Below are 24,466 nucleotides of genomic sequence, written 5' to 3'. Positions count from 1 at the left end.
GTCAAATGACACTATAATATTAGCTGACTGCTTATTAAATATTGCTAATGTGCTTTTATTTCCCCCTGATCTCCTTCCATGCTTCTTACTCTGCATCTGAATGTGCTGGCAGTGGTGAGAATTGCTCCTTGAACTTATTCTGTACATATCAAACTTCCTCCTCAGGACAAGCTACCATGAGGTAAAAATACAATTACACTCAAATTAATGCATTCACTGTCATCTAGTAGAGCTTTTGTTTCGGTCACGTTAATTGGAGGAACGCACTTTCCTTCCTTGGAGAGGCTGGGGGGGCCTGAAGTTGTTTTCCATGCGTTTCCTCTGATCCTCTTCTTCTCCAGAGAACAGGAGCAATCGAAACTTGCCCATCTGCAGTGAGAGAGAGTGAAAAAGAAAAGATATGTTCACAAGAAAAATAATCATAACCACATCATACCCCCTTTGTGCTGCAGCATTTTTCTTTTAGCCCCTTGTTATTATGTCGAGAAATGAAAAACAAATAATATCCTGTTACATAAAGGCTTTTGGGCCTGTTGGGTCTCCATGCATGCATTTCTCAGTTGAATCCTTGAACCCATGCAGTTATCCATCCATCAGGATAATCAGCTGCAGGGGCTCAAAGGCTTCAGGACCTGGAGTCATGAGTAGCAGGGCCCGGTTGCGTGGCTTACACCTCACCCCCCAGCTAAGCTACAGCCAGAGACCCTTCCTGACTACACATCGCCATCAATACAACTTCTGTTTTCTCTGACTTCAAAAAGACCAACAAAGTGCGAGGGTCTAATCCGAACCCTGGCAGCAGTCGCCACGGGTCCAGCTCAAGGGGAGACCAGGAGGGAATCTCCTGCAGATGTCCAGTTAAGTCAGATCAACTTGTCAGCAACCTGGAGTTATTAGACCTAAACTTCCAGTTCAGTGCTTAGAGAGCCGCATTAAAAACAAGTTAATCCCCCCTGAATGATGAGCTGCTCTTTGTTGTGGCATCTAAATATAGTGTCACACGTTGGTCAAACACTAAGAATTTTTCTAAATCGTGGCGGCCCACCCCACCACCCACTGATACTGAACTTTTGGTTTGTACAAAGGAGGCAATGGATCCTCACAGCCCAGTGGAGCACAGCCATTAACATTATGCAGGCCAGGAAACAGGAGTTTCACAATTGACTGATCAACTGCTGCATCAGTGCCTTAAGCCCCACTTAAAAAACATGCAATTACTTTCTCCAAGTACAGAGGGAAACCGTGACAACAAAGTCATATCAGACAAAACATCACACTTGGGATTAGAGAAATCCGTGTGCAGATCCCTGGAAATGTATCAAACAAGCAATGTGCAGTCTTAGATCAAGAAATAATAATTACATTTTATTTTAGGTAGCTTACTTGTTATTTCAGATACATCTTTTTCAACTAGGTGAAAATCAGTAGAGCTCGCAAGTCCAAGGCCAAACTGCACCAAATTTCACACTCACAAAGAAAATAGTTCCCTAAATATGCTAACCCAAACCCCTCTCACAATGTTAGATTAAGTGGTAAAAGAAATCCTGGATCTGCACCAAACTTTTATGAGTTCCTCCCAAAACACATCCTTCCAACAAGTTTCACAGTACTCTGCGTAATCTTGCTTATAAATAAGCAAACAACAGTCATAGTGTATTCATCATGACCAAGGGAAGTTCGGTTTACACTGTTCTGATGCTGTAACTGTAACAAGATCTAGTTTAATCAAACTAGGAGATCTACAGCTTTAAAACAATCATTGACTTTCCTCATTACTTGTTTGTGGCTAAGAAAGCTGGACTTCGGTCAATGCTGTGTTTGACTGACTGGGCCAAGTGGTGTCAAACAATGATCTCTACATGCAAGTTAATAAAAAAAAATATATATATATATATAATTTGTTTGTCTTCATTATTACCTATCTTCTTCATGATGCAGAAGATCACTATAATTTAAACCCTGACTACAGCACTGAAACAAAAATATTCCCAATGCTTCAAGACGTCTTAAAGTTTTAAATAATATGAAAAAAGCCACATGTTCTATGAAACGATGCGGTCAAATGAACATGTCTGTAACATGCACCTGTTTATCAGACACGATGATTGGCTCCTTCAGGACGATCCAGGTGACGCTCTCGTGTAGAGGGGGCGTGGTCAGTGAGCCCAGGTAGGTCCAGTACTGGAGGCTGCTGGGTAAGAGGCACTTGGGGTTGAAACCTTTGAAATCGGTGATGCTGCCCTGTGATAGAAACAAACCAGACAACAGAGTTTACACCAGTGCAACAAGGCTAGGGAAGGGCGTAAAAACCACACATAACAAAAACATTACAGGCAATAAAACCCAATAACAATCAACAGTACTCACCTTAAACTTCACCATGTACAGAGCGTCTGTTATCGTGTGGAGCCATCTGTGGTCGTCACCTGTCTTTCATAACACACACATGCAGTTTCTGAATTAGTCAGATATGAACTCCAGAAGATTGGGTCTGCACATTTTCCAGAAATTTGCCTTTCGTGAAAGAGGAACACTGCAGGGGATTGTCCGAGTCAGACGAGTTCACAGTTAAATGTGCGGAACATGAATAGAGCCTTCAGCAGGACATGGAAAAAACATTAATTTCGCTTCAGATATTAAAACTAATATCTTCTGCGTGTACGACACCTCTTTTTTCATCCAGAGTTATTTGTATTATTTTTGCTCACTCCGATACTTCCTGCTGTATTCTTACTCTAACTTTTTCCTGAGTAGGAAAAGCTCTGGAAAAAGTCAGAAAAAAACTGGCTCGGACAGTTGTGTTCTCACACACAGCCACTCGCAGCTTTGCTACCAAAATAACTCAACTTCTTTCACAACCTTTACACAAATATTATGTAAATGGTGTGTGTGTGGGGGGGGGGGGTGAACAGGAAATTAAATCCTGGTGACAGTCACCAAACAACAACAAATGATAAACTTAATGCAGAATGCAAAACTACTGTAGTACTAAATGGAGAGCAAAGGGGGAATGGGGACAGAAAGCTGGACTTAAGTAAGACATCTTACTTCTAGGAAGATGCCGAGGACAGCGAGGCCGTCTGGAGCTGCGGCCGCTTCCCCAAATGTCCTGTACTTCACAGCGTTCCAGTGAACTAAATGAAGCTAGAGGACGGAAACAAGAGGAAAGACAGACAGGAACAAAAATATTAACAGGGGTTTTGTAGTTCAATAAATTAATACTACTGTATGCTACTGTACATTATCGCCATCCCAGTGTGCTGATGATAACAGCCGGAATTTCCCATATCCTGTTCTAAGCTTTAGTATATAATGCATATAATCTTCTGTGGTTAAGAAGTTTAGAAAGTTGGGATGAACAAGCTCAAATATCTATCGTTATATTTCATATATCATTATTTTGACTCTCATATAAAAATTTAATGTGCACCCAAATGCTGGGTATTCTTTTTAGCAATTAAGCAGTATTTTGTCTGTATCCAAGGAAACATACACAAACAAGTATTCCTTACTACACACCTGAGATAAACGGTTATAGTCTGTGTTTTGTTTATCAGACGATGACGATATTCTAGATTCCAAACACTGACCTCAGAAGCGTAGCTATTTCCTGCAACAGTGTGCTCAGAGCCGTGGCAGCCCTTTCCGCCCCAGTGGAAATGAAACTGCCTCAGTCTGTAGGGGTTGTCGAGAGGGCCCCCTTGGATCACTGCAGAGGAGGAGATGTCAAACCAAAAAGACGAGAACATTTTGGCTCATGCATTCACCGCCCTGTGGGCGTTATGATTCACAGGGCAGCTAGTGTGCAACGCGAAAAACTACTTTTATTAAATTTTTCTCTCTGAGCTGATGCTTCACCAACATATCTGTTGAAGATCAGGTTTTGGTTTGAGATGCAAAAAGCTAACAATCTGCCGTGAAGCCAAGATAAAGATGCACTTAACTTTCTATTCCAGGTCCACTGGAGAACACAGATTCACAGTCAAATCCAGCCCATTGTCATTAAGTGAGTACAGACTGTTTGCTGAGCCTGTGATCTGCACTGCTGCCTGGGTACAGCCCTCTACTCCAGTCTACTTTGATCGTTATTCACTGTGATGCTGCTGACATCTTTCTGACAAACAGGCCACATCACTCCAGGCAGAAATGGCACGAAGCAAAGCGCTCATCTTATTCATGGCACAGATGTAGGACAACAACGTGATCTTTTTGGGAAAATAATTAATAGAAAATGTGGTAGTATATATCAAGAATGCTATATTTAGACGTACTATACTATTGAATGTCAATAAGGTGATTAATAGAAAGCCACTGCTGTACATTCATTTCAATTATGACTTATTTATTTATAACCTAGTTCTGAACTTCCCATGTGTTTTAATTGTCTCATATTATGTTTTTACTGTAATTTATCTGTCGTCCCCTCATATGTTTTGATTTGTGCTCTAATGTTGTCTAATGCTGTGTGATCTTCAAAGTGCTTAAATTCTTCATTTTAATCTAGAGCACCTTGAAGCTGTGTATTGAGGTGTCATATAAATAAATTGTGTATTCATATTATTATTCATTCAAAGCCAAACTATACATATATCATAACATTTTAATACTGTTTAACGTCTAAAAATCTGTTACATACTGTACGTGGGTCTCCTTTGTTTTCCTCTGCCCTGCTCTTCTTTACAAAACAACAGTGACACAGAACACCGGCATCTGGGAATATGACCACGAGTATTCCCAGACCCAGCCGCACACACTGAAAACTGACAACAGCAGGTTCAGGGGAATTGTGCACTCGCTGTGAACTATGGGAGAAAAACACTGATGAAATACATTAGTTTCCCTCCAGGTTTCCTCTTTAATTAATTGTTTTTCACCGATAACCACTTGCCTGCTCTACGGAAACTGTCTGAGCCAAACCGCCCCGCGTCTCTGAGCTGATCATTCATGGTAATGATGGGGTGGTAAACATGGATCCACCCAGTGATAAGAACAAAATAGGGTCATAATAACAATTGAGATCACCAAAGGTTATTATCCCTCTTGTCCTGCAGACAGATGCTCATACATTTAACTGCTGGATGCACTTTTCCCGCAGCATAATCACAGGTTTATCTGCAGCCTCTGATTATGGGCAGCTATACACATGGTTTGCACTTTCTGGGAAATTAAGGTGATTTCACCTTTCTTGTCATACGTTGGTTCTTGTTCACAGACTTACAGTGCAATGTGGCCAGCAGCAAATACCACAACCATGATCATCAATGAACAGTGAGCTGTGTGGTAATTGCATGGCAGTAAATATGTTTAATATATTTAAAAATCATAGGTCATGTAGCATCAATGGACAAAGTCACTGCTAATACAGCTCAGAGGCTCAGGATCATCCTGCCTGAGGAAATACGACGGAGTGAGTCAGTAGTAAATCAAAGCTTTATTGTACTGCAATGACCTGATTTGACCCCATTCTACATTTCTGTAACACATTTAGTGTTTTTATTCTTTTATGACTGTTTGTAAAAAACATTTTTGTATTTTTACCGGTGTTTTTATTTGTTAATTTTAATGTCATTTTACTTGTGTTTTATTTTCATTGCACTATGTAACTTTGTTTTGAGAAGTGCTACACACGTTAAGATATTATAGTTCCTTACCTGAACGGTCGTCCGAGTCGTCGAACTCCACAACCACAGAGTGTCCATTATTGGAGATGCTGGTGGAGGTGCACTGATCATAGTTGAGGACGATCGGGCCCAGACTGGGGTCATGTGAAGCCTGCTGGGGGATGATGTCGATGGGAGACTGCCGGTTGCCCTGGGCCACAGGGTAGTTGTTGTGCCATACAGAGGGACCTAGTCATAGAAGCCAGTGAGCAATAAAGACAACATTTTTTTATATTTAGACTTTGATATACCTACTTCTGTCCTTGTGTCTCGTGATAGCTCAAACAAAAAACAGATTTCACTGCAGGGACAGTTCTCAAAAGGGTAAAGCTTTATTTTCTTTACATATAATAAATAACATTTATTTAAAAGCAGGTCTCTCTTCTGAGGCAACATTCAGGTAAATTTAAAAATGATTAAATATTAAAAAAATGAATCAGTGAGAAGACCCTCTTGTTTCTTGATCACAATGAACAATGGAACAAAGCACTTTATTTATTATTTACCATTTCTGGGAGGTCCCTCCCTTTTCTCTCAAACAGTCTTGATTCTTTATGGCATGCATTACACAACGTGTTGACATAATCACGTTAACTGAGGCGTCTGACCTGCATCTGGGAGATTTCACGCATTGCTCAGCTGATTGGCTGATTGAAAAATTGAATGGAGTGAAAAAGCAGGTGCACTGAGGCGCCTGATATAACAGCTCAGTGAGGAAACTGATGCAAAGCCACGTTTTCTCTCTGAGGGACAAATCAGGGCAAAAGCCAGGTTGAGGTTAGAGCGGTCATCCCTTTAAGCTCGGGGCTAATCTCGCATTAACAGCCATTTCACATCTAGGTTACTCCTGTGGATAAAACACGCAATGCAATAAACCCCCCTCCAGCAAAACGCAGGAACAGCACGAATCCATTGTGCAGCCTATATACACACAGAGAGAGGATGCATGCCTGGAGCTGCAGGATGCATGTGTGAGATCTTACCGTCCTCCTTTCCATATCCCCAGTGGTTCCCTGTCATTGTCCCCGTGTGTGGAGACAAGTGTGACCGAGCTGACCGTCGCTGCTTGACGCGTGCACTCTGCTGCGCACTCGGAGGACGGACACGAGCATCAGCCGGTGGAGCTGTTGATGAAGTTTATGTAGTGAGCAAAGGGGAAGGGCAATTACCCCCGTGTTGACACGCCCCCTACACAAACACACACACACACACACACACACACACACACGCACACACACACACACACACACACACGCACACACACACACACACACACACACACACACACACACACACGTGCACGTCTCTCTACGGTTGTGACGACACTCATTGATATAATGCATTCCCTGGCACCTAACCTTAAAGGTCCAGTGTGTAAGATTTAGGTGAAATGGATCTATTGGCAGAAATTGACTATAAAATAATCCTAGTGATGTTTTCAATATTGTGTTTTTTTTTAATTGCACAATTAGTGGTTTTCTCTACCCTAGAATGGGACTTTATATTTAAATACTTTATATGTACATCTGGAGTACATGTTTTTTACAGTAGCCTAGACTGGACAAACGCAACATCTTTTGAGTTTTTATGACAACTGAAGGCTACACCACAGGTTCTCTTTCACGTTTGGAAGGGGAGGGGGAGGTGAGGGGTATTCAGCTGCAGCATGCAATTTCACCACTAGATGTCAATAAATCCTACACAATGAACTTTGAACCACCACAACTAAATGCCTAACAAGAACAGCAACACTGCACCGTGGTGTAGTCACGTGAGCAGCTCCCAAAGCACAAAGATCTCTGGGAGACAAGGATCACAAGCAGCAAGGATGGTGAGAAAAATATGAGGATAGAGATAAGATGGAGACACAAGTCCTGCCTCCCTTTAGTTGTCACGGGGTATGACTCAACAACAAGATGGACGAACAATATCTGTAGTTTTCAGCCGCCATTGTTACCGTCACCTCCCTCAGTCAACCCTAACCCAGCACTCTATCACAGACAAATAAATATACTGGTGGCATAGTGAACAGCTTTAAGTAGCACTCTATATCTCAGCTCAGATTTCCATGACTGTGCCCAAACAAAGGTCAACAAAAGCTCTCCCAAGTTTGTGTTTCCTTGAAAAAACACACAAAATCTGTATAAAGTAAAAGAAAAACGCTATATGCCCTATATGTATATCTACATAGATATATCTACATATATGTATATCTACATAGATATATCTACATAGATATACATATAGATATCAGTGTCTGTATATTTGTATTTGCATGTGTGCAGGCATACAGCTGATTCATGTTTATTATGTAGGGATATGGCTGTGATAAATGTTTATATTAATAAAAAGGTATATCCAGGAAAATTTTACAGAAGAGAATAAAATGTGGTATATATAGATTCTGACACATGCATACCTTGAAAACCTCGAGAACCAAACTGGTGGTGCATGCACAGGCCTAAACTGTGGTTCATGACTCTTGCAGTGATACATCTGGAACCGTTCTCCGGCTCTCCCGCTTATCTTACCTTATCTTAAATGCATCAACATATGCAAGAAATTTTGTTTTTTATCGTTTTATTTGGTGCGATACTATCATTGTGAGGACATTATTGTTTTTTATGATGATTTGAAATCAAACTGTAATTAACCTTGACAGTCCTCAAAGCAGGTGAAGAAGGTAAAGTCAACTCAGTTGCTTGGGGATGTTGGCGCCGCTGACTTCTTCCACCTCCTTCACAACCCCACAAGGTGGCGGACTCTCTTCCACGATGAAGCATTCTTTGGTTTCTCTGTCTCCTCAGGCAGCCCCGTCTCCTTGGGCTTGGGATCAGGGAGAACATTGGAAACAGACACGTCCTCACTGAGTTCAATTCTGGAAACACAAGGATTATATCTTTGGAAGACCTCATCATGAGTAACCCTGAGCTTCTCCAGCTTTTTTAGGGCAACATTATATTTCTTCTTCTCCTCGCAAAGCTCGCTGTTGAACTTCTCCTGGTTGGTTGTACGACTTTGGCAGACCTCGTGATAAGAAGCTTTGAGATTCTTCAGCTCTGCTTGGAGAACGTTCTTCTTCTTCTTCTCCTCCTGGAGCTCAGTGATTAACTTCTCCCAGTTGGTTGTGTGACTTTGGCAGACCTTTTGATAAGAAGAATTAAGTTTCTTCAGGTCTTCTTGGAGAACGTTCTTCTTCTTCTTCTCCTCCTGGAGTTCGGTGTTGAACTTCTCCCGGTTGGTTGTATGACTTTGGGCGATCTTTTGAAGAGAAGAATTTAGTTTCTTCAGCTCATCTTGGAGAATGTTCTTCTTCTTCTTCTCCTCCTGGAGCTCGGTGTTGAACTTCTCCTGGTCGGTTGTATAGCTTTGGCAGACCTTGTGATAAGAAGCTTTGAGCTTCTTCAGCTCATCTTTGAGAACATTCTTCTTCTTCTTCTCCTCCTGGAGCTCGGTGTTGAACTTTTCCTGGTTGGTTGTTTGACGTTGGCAGACCTTGTGATAAGAAGCCTTGAGCTTCTTCAGGTCTTCTTGGAGAACGCTGTTCTTTTTCTTTTCCTCCTGGAACTCGGTGTGGAGCTTCTCCTGGTTGGTTGAATGACTTTGGCAGATCTTGTGAAAAGAAGATTGGAGCTTCTCCAGGTCCTCCTCGAGAACATACTTCTTCTTCTTCTTCAATTCCTCCTGTGGCTGGATGTTGAACTTCTCATTGTTGGTTGTATGACTTTGGCAGACCTCGTGATAAGAAGCTTTGAGCTTCTCCAGCTCTTCTTGGAGATAGTTCTTCTTCTTCTTCTCCTCCTCAAGCTCGGTGTTGAACTTCTCCTGGGTGGTTGTATGACTTTGACAGACCTCGTGATGAGAAGCTTTGAGATTTTTCAGCTCATCTTGGAGAATGTTACTGTTCTTCTTCGCCTCCTGGAGCTCGATGTGGAACTCCTCCTGGTTGGTTGTATGACTTTGGCAGACCTCGTGATAAGAAGCTTTGAGCTTGTCCAGCTCTTCTTGGAAATAGTTCTTCTTCTTTTTCTCCCCCTGGAGGTCGCTGTTGAAATTCTCCTGGTTGGTTGTATGACTTTGGCAGACCTCATTATAAGAAGCTTTGAGCTTCTCCAGCTCTTCTTGGAGATCGTTCATCTTCTTCTTCTCCTCCTGGAGCTCGGTTTTCATTTTCTCCTGGTTGCTTGTATGACTTTGGCAGATCTCGTGATAAAAAGCTTTGAGCTTCTCCAGCTCTTCTTGGAGACAGTTCTTCTTCTTCTTCTCCTCCTCGAGCTCGGTGTTGAACTTCTCCTGGGTGGTTGTATGACTTTGGCAGACCCTGTGATGAGAAGCTTTGAGATTTTTCAGCTCTTCTTGGAGAACGTTCTTGTTCTTCTTCTCCTCCTGGAGCTCGCTGTTGAAATTCTCCTGGTTGCTTGTATGACTTTGGCAGATCTCGTGATAAAAAGCTTTGAGCTTCTCCAGATCTTCTTGGAGACAGTTCTTCTTCTTCTTCTCCTCCTGGAGCTCGCTGTTGAAATTCTCCTGGTTTGTTGTATGACTTTGACAGACCTTGTGAAAAGAAGCTTTGAGCTTCTTCAGCTCTTCTTCGAGATCGTTCTTCTTCTTTTTCTCCTCCTGGAGGTCGCTGTTGAAATTCTCCTGGTTTGTTGTATGACTTTGACAGACCTCAATATAAGAAGCTTTGAGCTTCTTCAGCTCTTCTTGGAGATGGTTCATCTTCTTCTTCTCCTCCTGGAGCTCGGTTTTCAACTTCTCCTGGTTGGTTTTATAACTTTGGGAGACCTCGTGATGAGAAGCTTTGAGATTTTTCAGCTCTTCTTGGAGCATGTTCATCTTCTTCTTCTCCTCCTCGAGCTCGGTTTTCAACTTCTCCTGGTTGGTTGTATGACTTTGGTAGACCTCGTGATAAAAAGCTTTGAGCTTCTCCAGCACTTCTTGGAGATAGTTCTTCTTCTTCTTCTCCTCCTCGAGCTCGGTGTTGAACTTCTCCTGGGTGGTTGTATGAATTTGGCAGACCTTGTGATGAGAATCTTTGAGATTTTTAAGCTCTTCTCGTAGAATGTTCTTGTTATTCTTCTCCTCCTGGAGCTCGCTTTTGAAATTCTCCTGGTTGGTTGTATGACTTTGACAGACCTCATTATAAGAAGCTTTGAGCGGTTCCAGCTCTTCTTGGAGATCGTTCATCTTCTTCTTCTCCTCCCTAAGGTCGGTTTTCAACTTCTCCTGGTTGGTTTTATGACTTTGGCAGACCTCGTGATAAAAAGCTTTGACTTTCTCCAGCTCTTCTTGGAGAACGTTCTTGTTTTTCTTCTCCTCCTGGAGCTCGCTTTTGAAATTCTCCTGGTTGGTTGTATGACTTTGACAGACCTCATTATAAGAAGCTTTGAGCGGTTCCAGCTCTTCTTGGAGATCGTTCATCTTCTTCTTCTCCTCCCTAAGGTCGGTTTTCAACTTCTCCTGGTTGGTTTTATGACTTTGGCAGACCTCGTGATAAAAAGCTTTGACTTTCTCCAGCTCTTCTTGGAGAACATTCTTGTTCTTCTTTTCCTCCTGGAGCTCGCTTTTGAAATTCTCCTGGTTGGTTTTATGACTTTCACACATCTCATTATAAGAAGCTTTGAGCGGTTCCAGCTCTTCTTGGAGATCGTTCATCTTCTTTTTCTCCTCCTGGAGCTTGGTTTTCATTTTCTTCTGGTTGCTTGCATGACTTTGGCAGACCTCGTGATAAAAAGCTTTGACTTTCTCCAGCTCCTCTTGGAGATAGTTCTTCTTTTTCTTCTCCTCCTCGAGCTCGCTGTTGAACTTCTCCTGGGTGGTTGTATGACTTTGGCAGACCTCGTGATAAAAAGCTTTGACTTTCTCCAGCTCTTCTTGGAGAACGTTCTTGTTCTTCTTCTCCTCCTGGAGCTCACTTTTGAAATTCTCCTGGTTGGTTGAATGACTTTGACAGACCTCATTATAAGAAGCTTTGAGCGGTTCCAGCTCTTCTTGGAGATTGTTCATCTTCTTCTTCTCCTCCTCGAGCTCGGTTTTCAACTTCTCGTGGTTGGTTGTATGACTTTGGCAGACCTCGTGATAAGAAGCTTTGACTTTCTCCAGCTCTTCTTGGAGATAGTTCTTCTTCATCTTCTCCTCCTCAAGCCCAGTGTTGAAATTCTCCTGGTTGGTTGTTTGACTTTGACAGACCTCATTATAAGAAGCTTTGAGATTTGCCAGCTCTTCTTGGAGATCGTTCATCTTCTTCTTCTCCTCCTGGAGCTCGGTTTTCATTTTCTCCTGGTTGCTTGTATGACTTTGACAGACCTCGTGATAAAAAGCTTTGACTTTTTCCAGCTCTTCTTGGAGAACGTTCTTGTTCTTCTTCTCCTCCTGGAGCTCACTTTTGAAATTCTCCTGGTTGGTTGAATGACTTTGACAAACCTCATTATAAGAAGCTTTGAGCTGTTCCAGCTCTTCTTGGAGATTGTTCATCTTCTTCTTCTCCTCCTCGAGCTCTGTTTTCAACTTCTCGTGGTTGGTTGTATGACTTTGGCAGACCTCGTGATGAAAAGCTTTGACTTTCTCCAGCTCTTCTTGGAGATAGTTCTTCTTCATCTTCTCCTCCTCGAGCTCGCTGTTGAACTTCTCCTGGGTGGTTGTATGACTTTGGCAGACCTCGTTGTGAGAAGCTTTGAGATATTTCAGCTCTTCTTGGAGAATGTTATTCTCCCTCTTCTCCTCCTGGAGCTTGGTGTTGAAATTCTCCTGGGTCGTTGTATGACTTTGACAGACCTCGTGATAAGAAGCTTTAAGCATCTCCAGCTCTTCTGTAAGAATGTTCGTCTTCATCTTCTCCTCCTCAAGATTGCTGTTGAGCTCCTCTTGGTTGGTTGTATGACTTTCGTAGACCTTGTGATAAGAAGCTTTGAGCTTCTGCAGCTCTTCTTGGAGATCGGTCATCTTCTTATTTTCCTCCTGGAGCTCGGTTTTCAACTTCTCCTGGTTGGTTGTATGACTTTGACAGACCTCATTATAAGAAGCTTTGAGCGGTTCCAGCTCTTCTTGAAGATCGTTCACCTTCTTCTTCTCCTCCTGGAGCTCGGTTTTCAACTCCGCCTGGTTTGTTGTATGACTTTGACAGACCTTGTGATAACTGGCTTTGAGAATCTGCAGCTCTTCTTGGAGATGGCTCTTGTTCTTTTTCTCCTCCTGGAGGTTGCTGTTGAAATTCTCCTGGTTGATTGTATGACTTTGACAGACCTCGTGATAAAAAGCTTTGACTTTCTCAAGCTCTTCCTGGAGATAGTTCTTCTTCTTCTTCTCCTCCTCGAGCTTGCTGTTGAACTTCTCCTGGGTGGTTGTATGACTTTGGCAGACCTCGTGATGAGAAGCTTTGAGATATTTCAGCTCTTCTTGGAGAACTTTCTTATTCTTCGTTTCCTCCTGGAGCTCGGTATGGAACTTCTCCTTGGTGGTTGTATGACTTTGGCAGACCTCGTGATGAGAAGTTTTGAGCTTCTCCAGCTCTTCTTGGAGAACGTTCTTCTTCTTCATCTCCTCCTGGAGCTCAGTGTTGAACTTCTCCTGGTTGGTTGTAAGACTTTGGCAGACCTCGTGAAGAGAAGCTTTGAGCTTCTCCAGCTCTTCTTGGAGAACGTTCTTCTTCTTTTCCTCCTGTAGCTCGCTGTATAACTTCTCCTGGTTGTGTGCATCACTTTGGCAGACCTCATGATAAGAAGCTTTTAGCGTCTCCAGTTCCTCTATGAGAATGTTCTTCTTCACCTTCTCCTCCTGGAGATCGGTGTTGAACTTCTCCTGATTGGTTGTATGACTTTGGCAAACCTCGTGATGAGAAGCTTTGAGCTTCTCCAGCTCTTCTTGGATATCGTTCTTCTTCTTCTTCTCCTCCTGGAGCTCGGTGTTGAACTTCTTCTGATTGGTTGTATGACTTTGGCAGACCTCGTGATAAGAAGCTTTGAGCTTCTCCAGCTCGTCTTGGATATCGTTCTTCTTCTTCTTCTCCTCCTGGAGCTCTGGGTTTAACTTCTCCTGGTTGTTTGTATGACTTTGGCAGACCTCGTGATAAGAAGCTTCCAGATTCTCCAGCTCTTCCTGGATATCGCTCTTCTTCTTCTTCTCCTCCTGGAGCTTTTTGTTGAACTTCTCCTGGTTTGTTGTGTGACTTTTGCAGACAATGTGATAAGAAGCTTTGAGATTCTCCAACTCTTCTTGGAGATGGTTCTTTTTCGTCTTCTCCTCCTGGAATTTGGTGTTGAACTTCTCCTGGTTTGTTGTGTGACTTTGGCAGACAATATGATAAGAAGCTTTGAGCTTCTCGAGCTCTTCTTGGACTGGAACACAGAGAAGATTGGAGAGAGACAACTTCACTGTGTTAACCCCTTGACTCTCTCCACAGAACTCAGTATAGAACTGATTTTTGAGCTCCTCCATCCCTTGCTGCAAAATGGCTTCCTGCTCAGAAGCGTTTTGCTGCATGAGTCTTATTTCTTCCATCTGACGACGGAGAGAGTCCTGCTCATCCTTCAGGTTTTTCATAAGGAGCTCATCCTGTGACACTCTATCATCATGGAACCTTATTTGCGTCGCAAGCTCATGCAGGAAGTGGTCCGCCTGCAGTCCGGCATTGAGAACATCAACTTCATAGCTTTCGCTCATATACTGGTAAGAAACTTTGAGCTTCTCCAGCACTTCTTGGAGAGAGTTGTTCTTCGTCTTTTCCTCCTGAAGCTCAGTGTTTAAATTCTCATGTCTGGTTGCATGACGTTGGCAGACCTCAGAATCAGAAGCTCTGAGCATCTCCACTTCTTGTTGAAGAGCGTTATTCTTCTTCTCCTCCTGGAGCTCGGTGTTGAACTTCTCCTGATTGGTTGCATGACTTTGGTAGAATTCATCAAAGGACGCTATGAGCTTCTCCATCTCTTCTTGGAGAATATTGTTTTTATCCTTCTCCAACTGAACCTCATTGTTAAACTTCTCCTGGTTGATGATGTATGCCACCTTCAGCTCCTCGTAATCTTTCTGAAGATCTTTTTTCTTCTTCCTCTTGATAGTGTTGTTTACCTGAGAGGCAATCTTTGTGGCGCTGAGGGCTTCTGCATTGCTGTACTTTTGTAACTGCTCCAGCTCTTGCTTTGTTTCCTTTCCTCTGTTAATGAACATTTCCTTCAGCTTTTTCTGTCGAACCAGCTCTTGTTTGTGCTCCTCCAACTCTTGGCTCAGTTGGATCCTCCAGTGATACTCTGTACTAAGGTTGGCACTCTCCTTGGCCAGCAGGTCTATGAGGTAGCTTATTTGTTGAGACATGCAAATAGAGTTCTGCTGAATCATTGCTGGGTCTTGACTAGTCCCCACGTTTTGGTGAAAAAAACCTTCCATCACAGGTTTAATCTATTAGTTTGAAATAGAAAGTTAGAATTATTCTGGACAGATTTCTTTGTCAGTAGAAGTTTTTTCTTGATCACAATGGGGTGTCACTTTCTGAAATCGATATCACATTATCCTTTGTACGGATGGGTATATCCCCTTCCTCTTATTGTTGCTATATAGGACCTAATGATAAATGTATCAATGGAACATTTAAGAACAAAGAGCATGAGCGTTTGATATATAGAACAATGAACGTGTCTGTAATCCTTTATCACATTATCCTTTGTAGGGTGGGTATATCCCCTTCCTCTTATTGATGCTATAGAGGAAATAATGATAAATGTATCAATGGAACATTTAAGATCAATAGCATGAGCCTTTAATATATAGAACATTGAACGTGTCTTTAATCTTTAACATTAAACGTGTTTGTGATCTTAAACAGTCCGTTTCTTTTACATGTATTTTTGGGGCTTTTTATAACCTTTATTTATTTATTTTTATAGGACAGAGGCTTACTTGTGAAAGGGAGACAGAGAGAGTGGGGGAGGACATGCATAAATGGCAGCGGGTTGGAATCCAACGGGCGTCTGCAGGTTGAAGGCTTTCCTCTTTGGGTCAGCAGCTCTACCAGGTGGCTAAACGCCATCCCAAACAGTTCTCTTCTTCCGGAAAATTCCATTTATTCCTTGATTTCTTTATTTTTACATGTTTACTTTCAATAATTATATTTCATCACAAAATGCAAAAATCTAGATTAATAATCTTGGATTCCACCAGTCCCCTAAATGTATTATTATTGTCATCAAGATCCATGAATTATTCTCTGTGAAAATGTAAAAGAAATATTTTGTCTCATATTGTTTCAGACAATGAAATAAAACTGTGAATGCACAATTACTGCTGGTTGGAAAAGTCAAAAATTCCATAATCTGAATTTAAAGTCTTAAATCCACAAAAATATTACATACAAAGTTTTAATTAGGTTAAGCTATCTCGGAATTATTTTAATGTTCATATATTTGCCAATATATTGGTATTGGATTTTTTACTCCCCACTATCAACATTGGCATCTGCACCACAAGTCCACATAGGACGGGCTCTCAGATTTTAGTATTTGCTGACAGGACAGAGCAGGTCAATGAGTCGGTTCGGGCCTTAACCTAAATCTAAATCTAACCCTAACCTTAAAACCAATTCTTAACCTTCAAACAGGGACTACTACTGCTGTCGATACTTTTCAATATTTTTTTCAGTGTATATTATGTAAACATTATGTCACATTAAATATATTATGCAGAGACACTATTATTTATTGTTTTTTATTTGTAAATTGTATATTTTGTATCTACACAGTGGACTATCCACAATTATCAACTAAATTTAGGCCTAGTTGGGTAAAAACAGCAGCATTCGCCTCACTTGTAGTCAATGTGAAGTTATGTGGAAATAATTAAGCAGAGGGTAAATCTGTACTTAAGTTTTTTGTTTTTTTATTAAAAACAATATAAATCATAATATCTCAGTTGATCATCCTCTGTTCTTATTTCGGGGAGAATCTGTGTAGAAAGTGCTAGTCCTGATTTCCGTGCCGGACCTTTTTGCGTCGAATCTGCTATCGGGGGGAAGTTCAAATGCGTCCATCATAGGTCTCGGTCGTAGAGAAGAAACCATGGCAGCGACACAAGCCTCCAAAGAGCAGAAATACGACAGACAGCTGAGGTACGTGTTAAACAGCCCCGCAGCTCCTTTAAAGAACTGGTTCGATCCCCTGGGAAACTGCTGGGAAGGTTTTCATTCCAGTAGTGAGAACACTGAGGCGGTGAAGCTAACAACAGTGCTAGCTAGCGTTAGCTTGTTCCGTGTGTGTCATTCAGAAGACGTAAACGGGGCATGGAGAGGGGTTCTCTGATTGTCTCCTTGCTGTTTACTTGTCCACATCAACGCCAGTGGTGGGCCCGTTGTCATAGTGACACGAGCACAGCATGGGGGGCTAATTTCGTTCTGCACCCCGATGCTATAGAAGCTGGGATAGGGTCCCAGCACCAGCTCTGAGGCTGTGTGTGTGTTTACAGCGGCTGAGGGTGGGATTGTGCCACTAGAGGGCGACACGTGTCCATGTTGTGATCAATCAATCACTCAATCAAATTGTATTTGTATAGCCCATATTCACAAATCACAATTCGTCTCATAGGGCTTTAACATGGTGTGACATCCTCTGTCCTTAACACTCAGCAAGAGTAAGGAAAAACTACTAAAAACTCTTTTAACAGGGTAAAAATAACGTAGAAACCTCAGAGAGAGCCACATGTGAGGATCCCTCTCCCAGGACGGACACAAGTGCAATAGATGTCAAGTGTAGGAAAACATCATCAGGATAAAGGTTTTAGCAGCATTGATAAGGGTAAAGATTTTGAAGGATAACTTCAATACTATATGTCAATAAGTCCTGCTGCAATCATAGTCTATGGTCAGCAGCCAGCAAGATCATGATCCAGCATCAAGATGGGATGTGGTGTGTGCTGCTTGCAGGTTGTGGGGAGACCACGGTCAGGAGTCACTGGAGAACGCTCACGTCTGCCTCATCAACGCCACAGCCACTGGGACGGAGATCCTGAAGAACCTGGTGCTGCCAGGTATGAGAGATGTGCCTCCGGGCTGGTGACAATGCTGCAGGAGCCACTGAAAGCATCTCTCTGTTGGATTCATGTGTGTGTTTTTCAGGTGTCGGTGCGTTCACCATAGTCGATGGACACACAGTGTCTGGGGAAGATGTTGGAAACAAGTGAGACAGTGCTGTTCCTTTGAAAGTTGTGAATAGTATGTGTTGGTTTTGCGTGTGCGCTCATGAACCTCGTCATCTTGTCCTGCAGCTTTTTCCTGAGCAACAACAGCATTGGAAAGGTATTCTTTGCCAAAATAAATAAATGTATATCCTTTAATCTTGTACTTTTTTGATTTACACACGATTTCCTATTGTCTTCCCACCTGCTCTCTGCATTTCTTCTAATAAGAATTTTTCATATTCTTATTAGGATTAAACATGTGATATTTGTGTGGGTCCTGATCTTAGCTTTCATGTTGCAGAACAGAGCACAGGCCGCCACAGAGCTGCTGCAGGAACTGAACAGCGATGTCTCTGGGAACTTTGTGGAGGAGGTTGGTTTTGTTTAGCTCATTGAGCCGTGTGTGTGTTGTCACAACAGGTTTACAAATATGTAGCATGTTGTAACAATAACAATACGTCACACGAAAATCCACTGAAACTGTTACAATTCTTCATACGCTAAAAGAGACGAGGCCATGTGCACATTTATTACAAGTCTATAAGTCAAACGGGTACAGCATAAACTGTTCATTTATGTAAATGCAACAATCAGTATATCGGTGATCTGTTTTCTGTTTCTCCTGCAGAGTCCAGACAAACTTCTTGACAACGATCCAGAGTTTTTCCACAGGTTTACCATAGTCATCGGTGTCCATTTGCCAGAAAGGTATGAGACATACACTTTGAAAACAAATATCTTAACTCTAAATGGATGAACTGTTAGACTTTTCTTTAATTTACTAATAAAATTAAGCAATTTGTGTTTGAGGAAAAAATGTAATGCACATTCTGCAAGTGCAAGAGTTTTATCTGGGTTTTAATTTAAGGGGCTTGTTGGTTCCAATCCAGCCAAAGATTTACATCTCATGCAGAACCTGATTTGGCTTGATTTGTTATCGTTTCTTTACTGTCCAACTAAACTATCAAATTATCTCTATAATTCAACAGCACGTGTTTGAGGCTAGGTTACGTTCTGTGGAGCGCCTCGGTTCCTTTCCTCATCTGTAAAACATACGGCCTCATCGGCTACATGAGGCTAGCGGTGCAGGAGCATACAGGTTAGTTCTGATACTATCAAATATTGACTCAAGTTTATTATGTTAACTTTTGATTGGTATTATATTTTTACATATATAAGACTTTCAGTGAACCCAACAACAATGTAGCTCTGTGATATATACATGTTATATGGGTATTTCATGGTGGCTTGATTCTTATACATGTTATTTAGAAATGTTTTTAATGTAAAATAATAAATATTATACAGCATATTTTACTGTCTCTCTTCAGTGATTGAATCTCACCCAGACAATGCCTTGGAGGACCTGAGGTTAGATCAGCCTTTTAGTGAATTAAAGAAACACATTCAGTCCTATGACCTTGACAAAATGGACAAGAAGGTATCTATTTTGGTTTCGGCACATTAGCAAGTTTAAACCAGTTTAATCCTGTAAAGATTTACACAAAGTGACAATAACTAAATCTTCATTTATCCTGTAGGATCACAGTCACACACCTTGGGTCATCATTGTTGCGAAATATCTGGAGAAATGGCTCAGTGAGGTACAGTACATTTTTCTGATCAAGACATCGTCACTCATATTTATTCATGTGGTTTGTTAATGTTGCTAAACAATAAATGTCCTCTTCCTCTGTCCTTGTAGCACGACTGCCAGCCACCAAAAAATTACAAGGAGAAAGAGGCATTCAGACAAGTCATTCGGGAAGGTATCTGTGGACCTCTAGACTGCAGGTCAATGACTCGTCTGTGTAACTCAACCCCGTCTGTGATTGATTATTATTTTGTGTCTCTTCAGGGGTCCTGAAGAATGACAACGGTTGCCCAGAGGATGAAGAAAACTTCGAGGAAGCTATAAAAAATGTCAATACGGCTTTAAATCCAACCAAGGTGCCAGATCTCAAATACTCATTTGGTTTTCAAGAGACATCTGTCCCATGCAAAATATCTAATCTTATTAACCCTGAAACAGTCTGTTATCTTTAGATGCAAAGTTAGTAGTTCGACTGTTCATGTCACATCTCTTTTTTCTGCAGATTAATAGTGCTCTTGAAGACCTCTTCAACAGTGAGCAGTGTAACAACATCACCTCACAGGTTCGGACTATTCCCTGAAACTAATTTATCAGAACTGCATCTGTTCCTATCTTTCGGGGGTGCGCTGGGACACACATGGTCACATTCTTTTAGCTCTGTGAACACAAAGGATTCCTGGGTCTCATCGAAGGACTCTGACCTGCTACAGGTCAATATTCTTAAAGAGTCTCTGTGTTTCCCATACACTATCAGCATCGGTGGCCACATATTGATTTTTCGTATCGATTTTTTCCTATTTCAAATGGGTAGAATTTGATTTCATTGTGGAACTGTTCACAGCACATTGATTCGCTCAGCCCCTCCCTGCCTGGCTCTCCCTGTGTTTCTCTCTGTTCCTCTCCCACTCACACAAATACACATTGACAGTGGACTCGTCTGCCAAAAACAACTGCAGATTTGGTTTCTGCAAACAGCAATCATGTATGCGTTTATTTGGAGATTCGTTCTGATGTTACGTGTGAACTGAGAGACTTGGGTCTGCCTTTGGGCTACAGTTCTATCCCACTTTAAAATAGGTAGTAATTTGGATTCTTGCTAACTGTGCTGCGTGTCTGTGCTGCAGACTCCGACCTTCTGGGTGATGCTGCGAGCTGTCAAGGAGTTTGTTCACAATGAAGGAAATGGAAGCCTCCCTGTGAGGGGAAGCATCCCAGACATGATCGCAGACTCTCAGAAGTTTATCAACCTTCAAAATGTGTAAGTGTGGAATATGGGACTGTTTGTTGTTTAGAATTTGTCGAGAGGAACTTTCATGAAAAGTGTTCCGGTCAACGGGGGAGTTGCTCTATACTGTATGTCTGTTTCTAACCATGCATGCTTTTATAATGTGGCTGTGTGAGGGTGTGATCAGGAGTCAAAGGTCAAGGTCACTGTGACCTCACCTCAATGTTCGACTCGACACAATATTGAAATTCACTTCAAATATTCCACAAACATTCCCTTGGATCCAAAGATTCTCTGACTAAGAGTTTAGTGGTCAAAGGTCATGGTCACTGTTGTCACACAAAAACAATTTTGACCATAAATCAAGAATGAATGCAGCACTTTGGCAACATTTCACACAAATGTCTTATTATTACAAAACAAGTGATGACATTTTATATCCCAAAGTCGACTTTACTGTGACCTCATAATTTTCCACGAAAACACTTTTCTTACCATAACCTCACATCATAACCGAGGAGGACAAGGGGGTTTTGTGACCATGTTTCCTGCAGCTCGACTGGTTGTCTGAGGCAAAGAGATAATTTTAGTTTTCTGTTTAATTTCAGTTACAGGGAAAAGGCCCTGCAGGATGCAGCTGCTGTTTCCAAGCACGTAGAACGTCTGTTGCAATCCGTTGCAAAGGTATGTTATAAAAACTTTTTACTCCCTTATTAAGAGTGTTAAAGTCAAACTTGTGTTCAATAGTGTCTAGTCGCCTCAAAATAAAAGTTTCTAAATCCGATGAATTAGCTGTGACTTGGAAATTCTCGATGGAATGGGTCACAGCATGCACTCTGAAACTGAGATTCCTTTTCCTTTCTCCCAGCCACCAGAGAGCATCTGTGAAAAGGACATCAAGCTATTCTGTAAGTAAACTTTCCTTTGAACAACAATCCTTACATCAAATTTTATATTCACTTATATTTTGCTTTTCCCTCGAATTTGATTAAAGCCAAACACTGTTGATACCACCGTGTTTTTATGTTTATTTTATATTGAGATGTGGAATTTGAGTTTTCCTTTTGTTGCAGTTCTGTAAGAACATTCTCAAATAAGAACCGTCACGGCTAGAAATTGATTTAAACATCTTTTACTTGAAATAACACACCCATTAGTTACACTGCCTGATGTGATTATTCTTGGTAATTATTATATTATCCATGTAAACATAACCACTGAGGTTCAATTTAGATATACACTACTCTACATGGATGTAAATATGTGGGTATAATGTGTAAATTGGAGCAGTCCCATGCTGTTTAGTCATCAGTTACAAATGTTGCCGTCATGAAGTAGTGCTGCCTTTTCTGAATTCACAAATTTTTTATTTTTCTGCTGCTGTTCAGATTCGTGATGTTGTCACCGCTGCTCCTGGACTGAACATAACTCTAACTAGTCTAGATGCAGGAATGACATAATCTAATCGGTGGCTAATTTAATTACTCCTAACTGTAGTCATCTGTCTGGACATCTAGGTAAGAATGCCTCCTTTCTGCGAGTGGTGCGCTGCAGATCTCTGGCTGAAGAATATAGTGTGGAGTCCGTAAATAAAGATGAAATCAGTGAGTTGGAGGTTCATTTTCTTTCTGATTAAAAACTTTTCTGTGTCGTCTGTGGTCGTTTGTTATGTTTCAGCTAACTCTAATAATGGTTAGCAACGTATATGTTCCCCTAACAACCAGAGTGTCTTTTCGTGTGTCTTCCAGCCTCGTGCATGGACAGTCCTGACAGCGAGATGGTTTTCTACCTCATGCTTCGTGCTGTCGATCGCTTCTATCAGCAGCACTCCCGCTACCCAGGTCCAGGCACACTTCATACATCATTTTATTTCAAGAATTGAACCAAACTCAAAACACTTCAATGGAACCAAGTAATAATCGTGCAATCTAGTTTTCTGCGTTGTTTTGCAAGTTGCAGATTTTCTTTCGTTATTAACAGGACAGAGTTATTAAGTCATTGACAGACTTTCAAAGTTTTTATCACTTGTTGGGTCTTTGGATTACATTTGATGAGCTGCCTACTACAATACTGCACACTTCATAGTATGATTTTTAAGAATCATGTTGATAATTCCTTCCTATGCTTCTGTATATCGTCTCTTACCAGGAGTTTACAACTACCAAGTTGAGGATGACATCAGCAAACTGAAGCTGTGTGTAAACAGCCTTCTGCAGGAGTACAGCCTCAATGTCAATATCAAAGACGACTATATCCACGAGTTGTAAGTAATGTTCAGTGCTAAGTTTAATATTTAGAGCAGTCGTTAAAAATTTTGCCAAATAATGATCCAATTCCTTTATCTTTCATAACCTGCAGCTGTCGATACGGTGCAGCAGAGCCACACACAGTTGCAGCATTTTTGGGAGGTAATGCTTTATCACTCATTCTAATGCGCAGCATATCTGTCCCAAACACTGCTAATAAATCAGAAATGTCTCTTAATCTCTGTCTTGTTTCTTTAGGATGTGCTGCTCAAGAGGCCATCAAGATCGTGAGCCACCAATTTGTGCCCTTCAGCAACACGTTCATTTACAACGCAATGTCACAGACCTCTGCCACCCTGAATCTGTAAAGAGTTTTCTAACAAATATATCAGCGAAAATAGGGAAATATTTGAAAAAAGCATTCCTTGTACCAACTTGCTGTAACAAAATGGAAACTGGGGGTTTGATAGAAGAAGAAGGAATTGCATTTTCTATCACTTTTGAATGGGGTTATGACACTAATGTGTGCACTTAAAGCTTAAAGTGATTCCCAGGGTTACCTGGACTTTTAAGACAAAATATTACGTTGCTCATAAAATCTCGTCCTGTTGTTCTGATGTCTTTAAGGAGAGTACTGTTGTCAATAAACATTAAACAAAGCTGGAAATCAAAATCTGTGTAGTACTTTCATTTGAGAAACTCGATTCAGCTCAACGTAGCAGCACTTTGTGAACTTTAGTCGCCGCTCTCTCTTACTAATTTGGGTTAGAACGAAAACGTTACACACTTATTGATATCCTTTCCCCTAAATTGGCTTGATTTCGTTGATCAAGATCCATTAATTATTCTTTGGGAAAAAACTTACAATGTTAAAGAAAGTGAAAAAAAGAGACATTTGACCTTTTGCTCATCTGTTTATTTTTATACACCAAAGGTGAAACATGTTTTTGTGGTTAAACGTCCGCTCTGCCTACTTTTGGGCTTTCCACTGTTTCCCCCACAGTCCAGATACAGTCTGGTAAAACCCACAGAGCAAATTGTTGACTTGTTCAGAAGTTGAAACAAGGATGACACAGTTATTTAGCAGAATAAATGTGAGCTGACAAACGTGAGCTTTTTGATCGGCCTGTAATGTGACTCGCCCCCTGGCAGGACTCACCCGCAAACCAGGTTTAGAGGAATCTTTACTGGGAGCTGATGATTTTATCATGACAGTATTTTATCCAACACTAGAGGGCACTCTTCCATGTTTCGCTCTCCAGGTGAACACATTGTGTGCTGTTCATACCTGCTCAGTGACCTATTCCTGAAAGCTGACCCTTGGACACCGACGTTTTTTCGTTGCAGGATGTTAACAAAAACTTACTGCAGCGTTACTCATTGACCAAAATGTCTCAATAGCTGTGTCTCGGATGCATGTAGAAGACACTGGTGTTGGTGGTTTGATCCAACGTGCAGCACAGAGCCCTGTCGGAGAATGAGGCTGTGGGGGGGGTCATTGTGATGTAACTGTCGGGCAGGGGAGAGATTTTCATTTGCTGTCTCTTCCCAGACTTGGCAGAATGGAAATTTGCCCTCAGCA

The 24,466-nt window shown here is 41.5% G+C and overlaps 3 protein-coding genes across 3 annotated transcripts; 1 reads left to right on the top strand and 2 right to left on the bottom strand.

Annotated features, from left to right (window-relative positions):
- Positions 1-249: 249 nt before the first annotated feature.
- Positions 250-6,680, bottom strand: ca7 (carbonic anhydrase VII). The gene is made up of 7 exons (XM_061068935.1): positions 6,644-6,680; positions 5,652-5,849; positions 3,591-3,709; positions 3,049-3,144; positions 2,368-2,430; positions 2,086-2,241; positions 250-369 (listed from the first exon to the last, which is right to left on the bottom strand). Exons 1-7 carry the CDS (start codon positions 6,678-6,680, stop codon positions 250-252), a joined length of 789 nt encoding a protein of 262 aa, XP_060924918.1.
- A 1,719-nt stretch (positions 6,681-8,399) lies between these two features.
- LOC132998159 (trichohyalin-like) lies at positions 8,400-14,993 on the bottom strand. The gene is made up of 7 exons (XM_061067657.1): positions 14,043-14,993; positions 13,605-13,787; positions 13,257-13,460; positions 12,804-12,995; positions 9,981-12,743; positions 9,513-9,836; positions 8,400-9,395 (listed from the first exon to the last, which is right to left on the bottom strand). Exons 1-7 carry the CDS (start codon positions 14,991-14,993, stop codon positions 8,400-8,402), a joined length of 5,613 nt encoding a protein of 1,870 aa, XP_060923640.1.
- Positions 14,994-16,683: 1,690 nt separating this feature from the next.
- On the top strand, positions 16,684-23,543 carry nae1 (nedd8 activating enzyme E1 subunit 1). The gene is made up of 20 exons (XM_061068928.1): positions 16,684-16,755; positions 17,566-17,669; positions 17,758-17,818; positions 17,907-17,937; positions 18,121-18,192; positions 18,448-18,527; positions 18,809-18,918; positions 19,151-19,260; positions 19,361-19,423; positions 19,525-19,588; positions 19,678-19,769; positions 19,916-19,975; positions 20,538-20,671; positions 21,247-21,322; positions 21,507-21,546; positions 22,156-22,242; positions 22,387-22,479; positions 22,787-22,901; positions 22,997-23,046; positions 23,143-23,543. Exons 1-20 carry the CDS (start codon positions 16,706-16,708, stop codon positions 23,250-23,252), a joined length of 1,602 nt encoding a protein of 533 aa, XP_060924911.1. The 5' UTR covers positions 16,684-16,705; the 3' UTR covers positions 23,253-23,543.
- The last annotated feature ends 923 nt before the right edge of the window (positions 23,544-24,466 follow it).

The sequence above is a fragment of the Limanda limanda genome, chromosome 3, assembly GCF_963576545.1.
Source record: "Limanda limanda chromosome 3, fLimLim1.1, whole genome shotgun sequence".
NCBI lineage: Eukaryota > Metazoa > Chordata > Actinopteri > Pleuronectiformes > Pleuronectidae > Limanda > Limanda limanda.
This window is presented reverse-complemented; position numbering and strand designations above follow the sequence as displayed.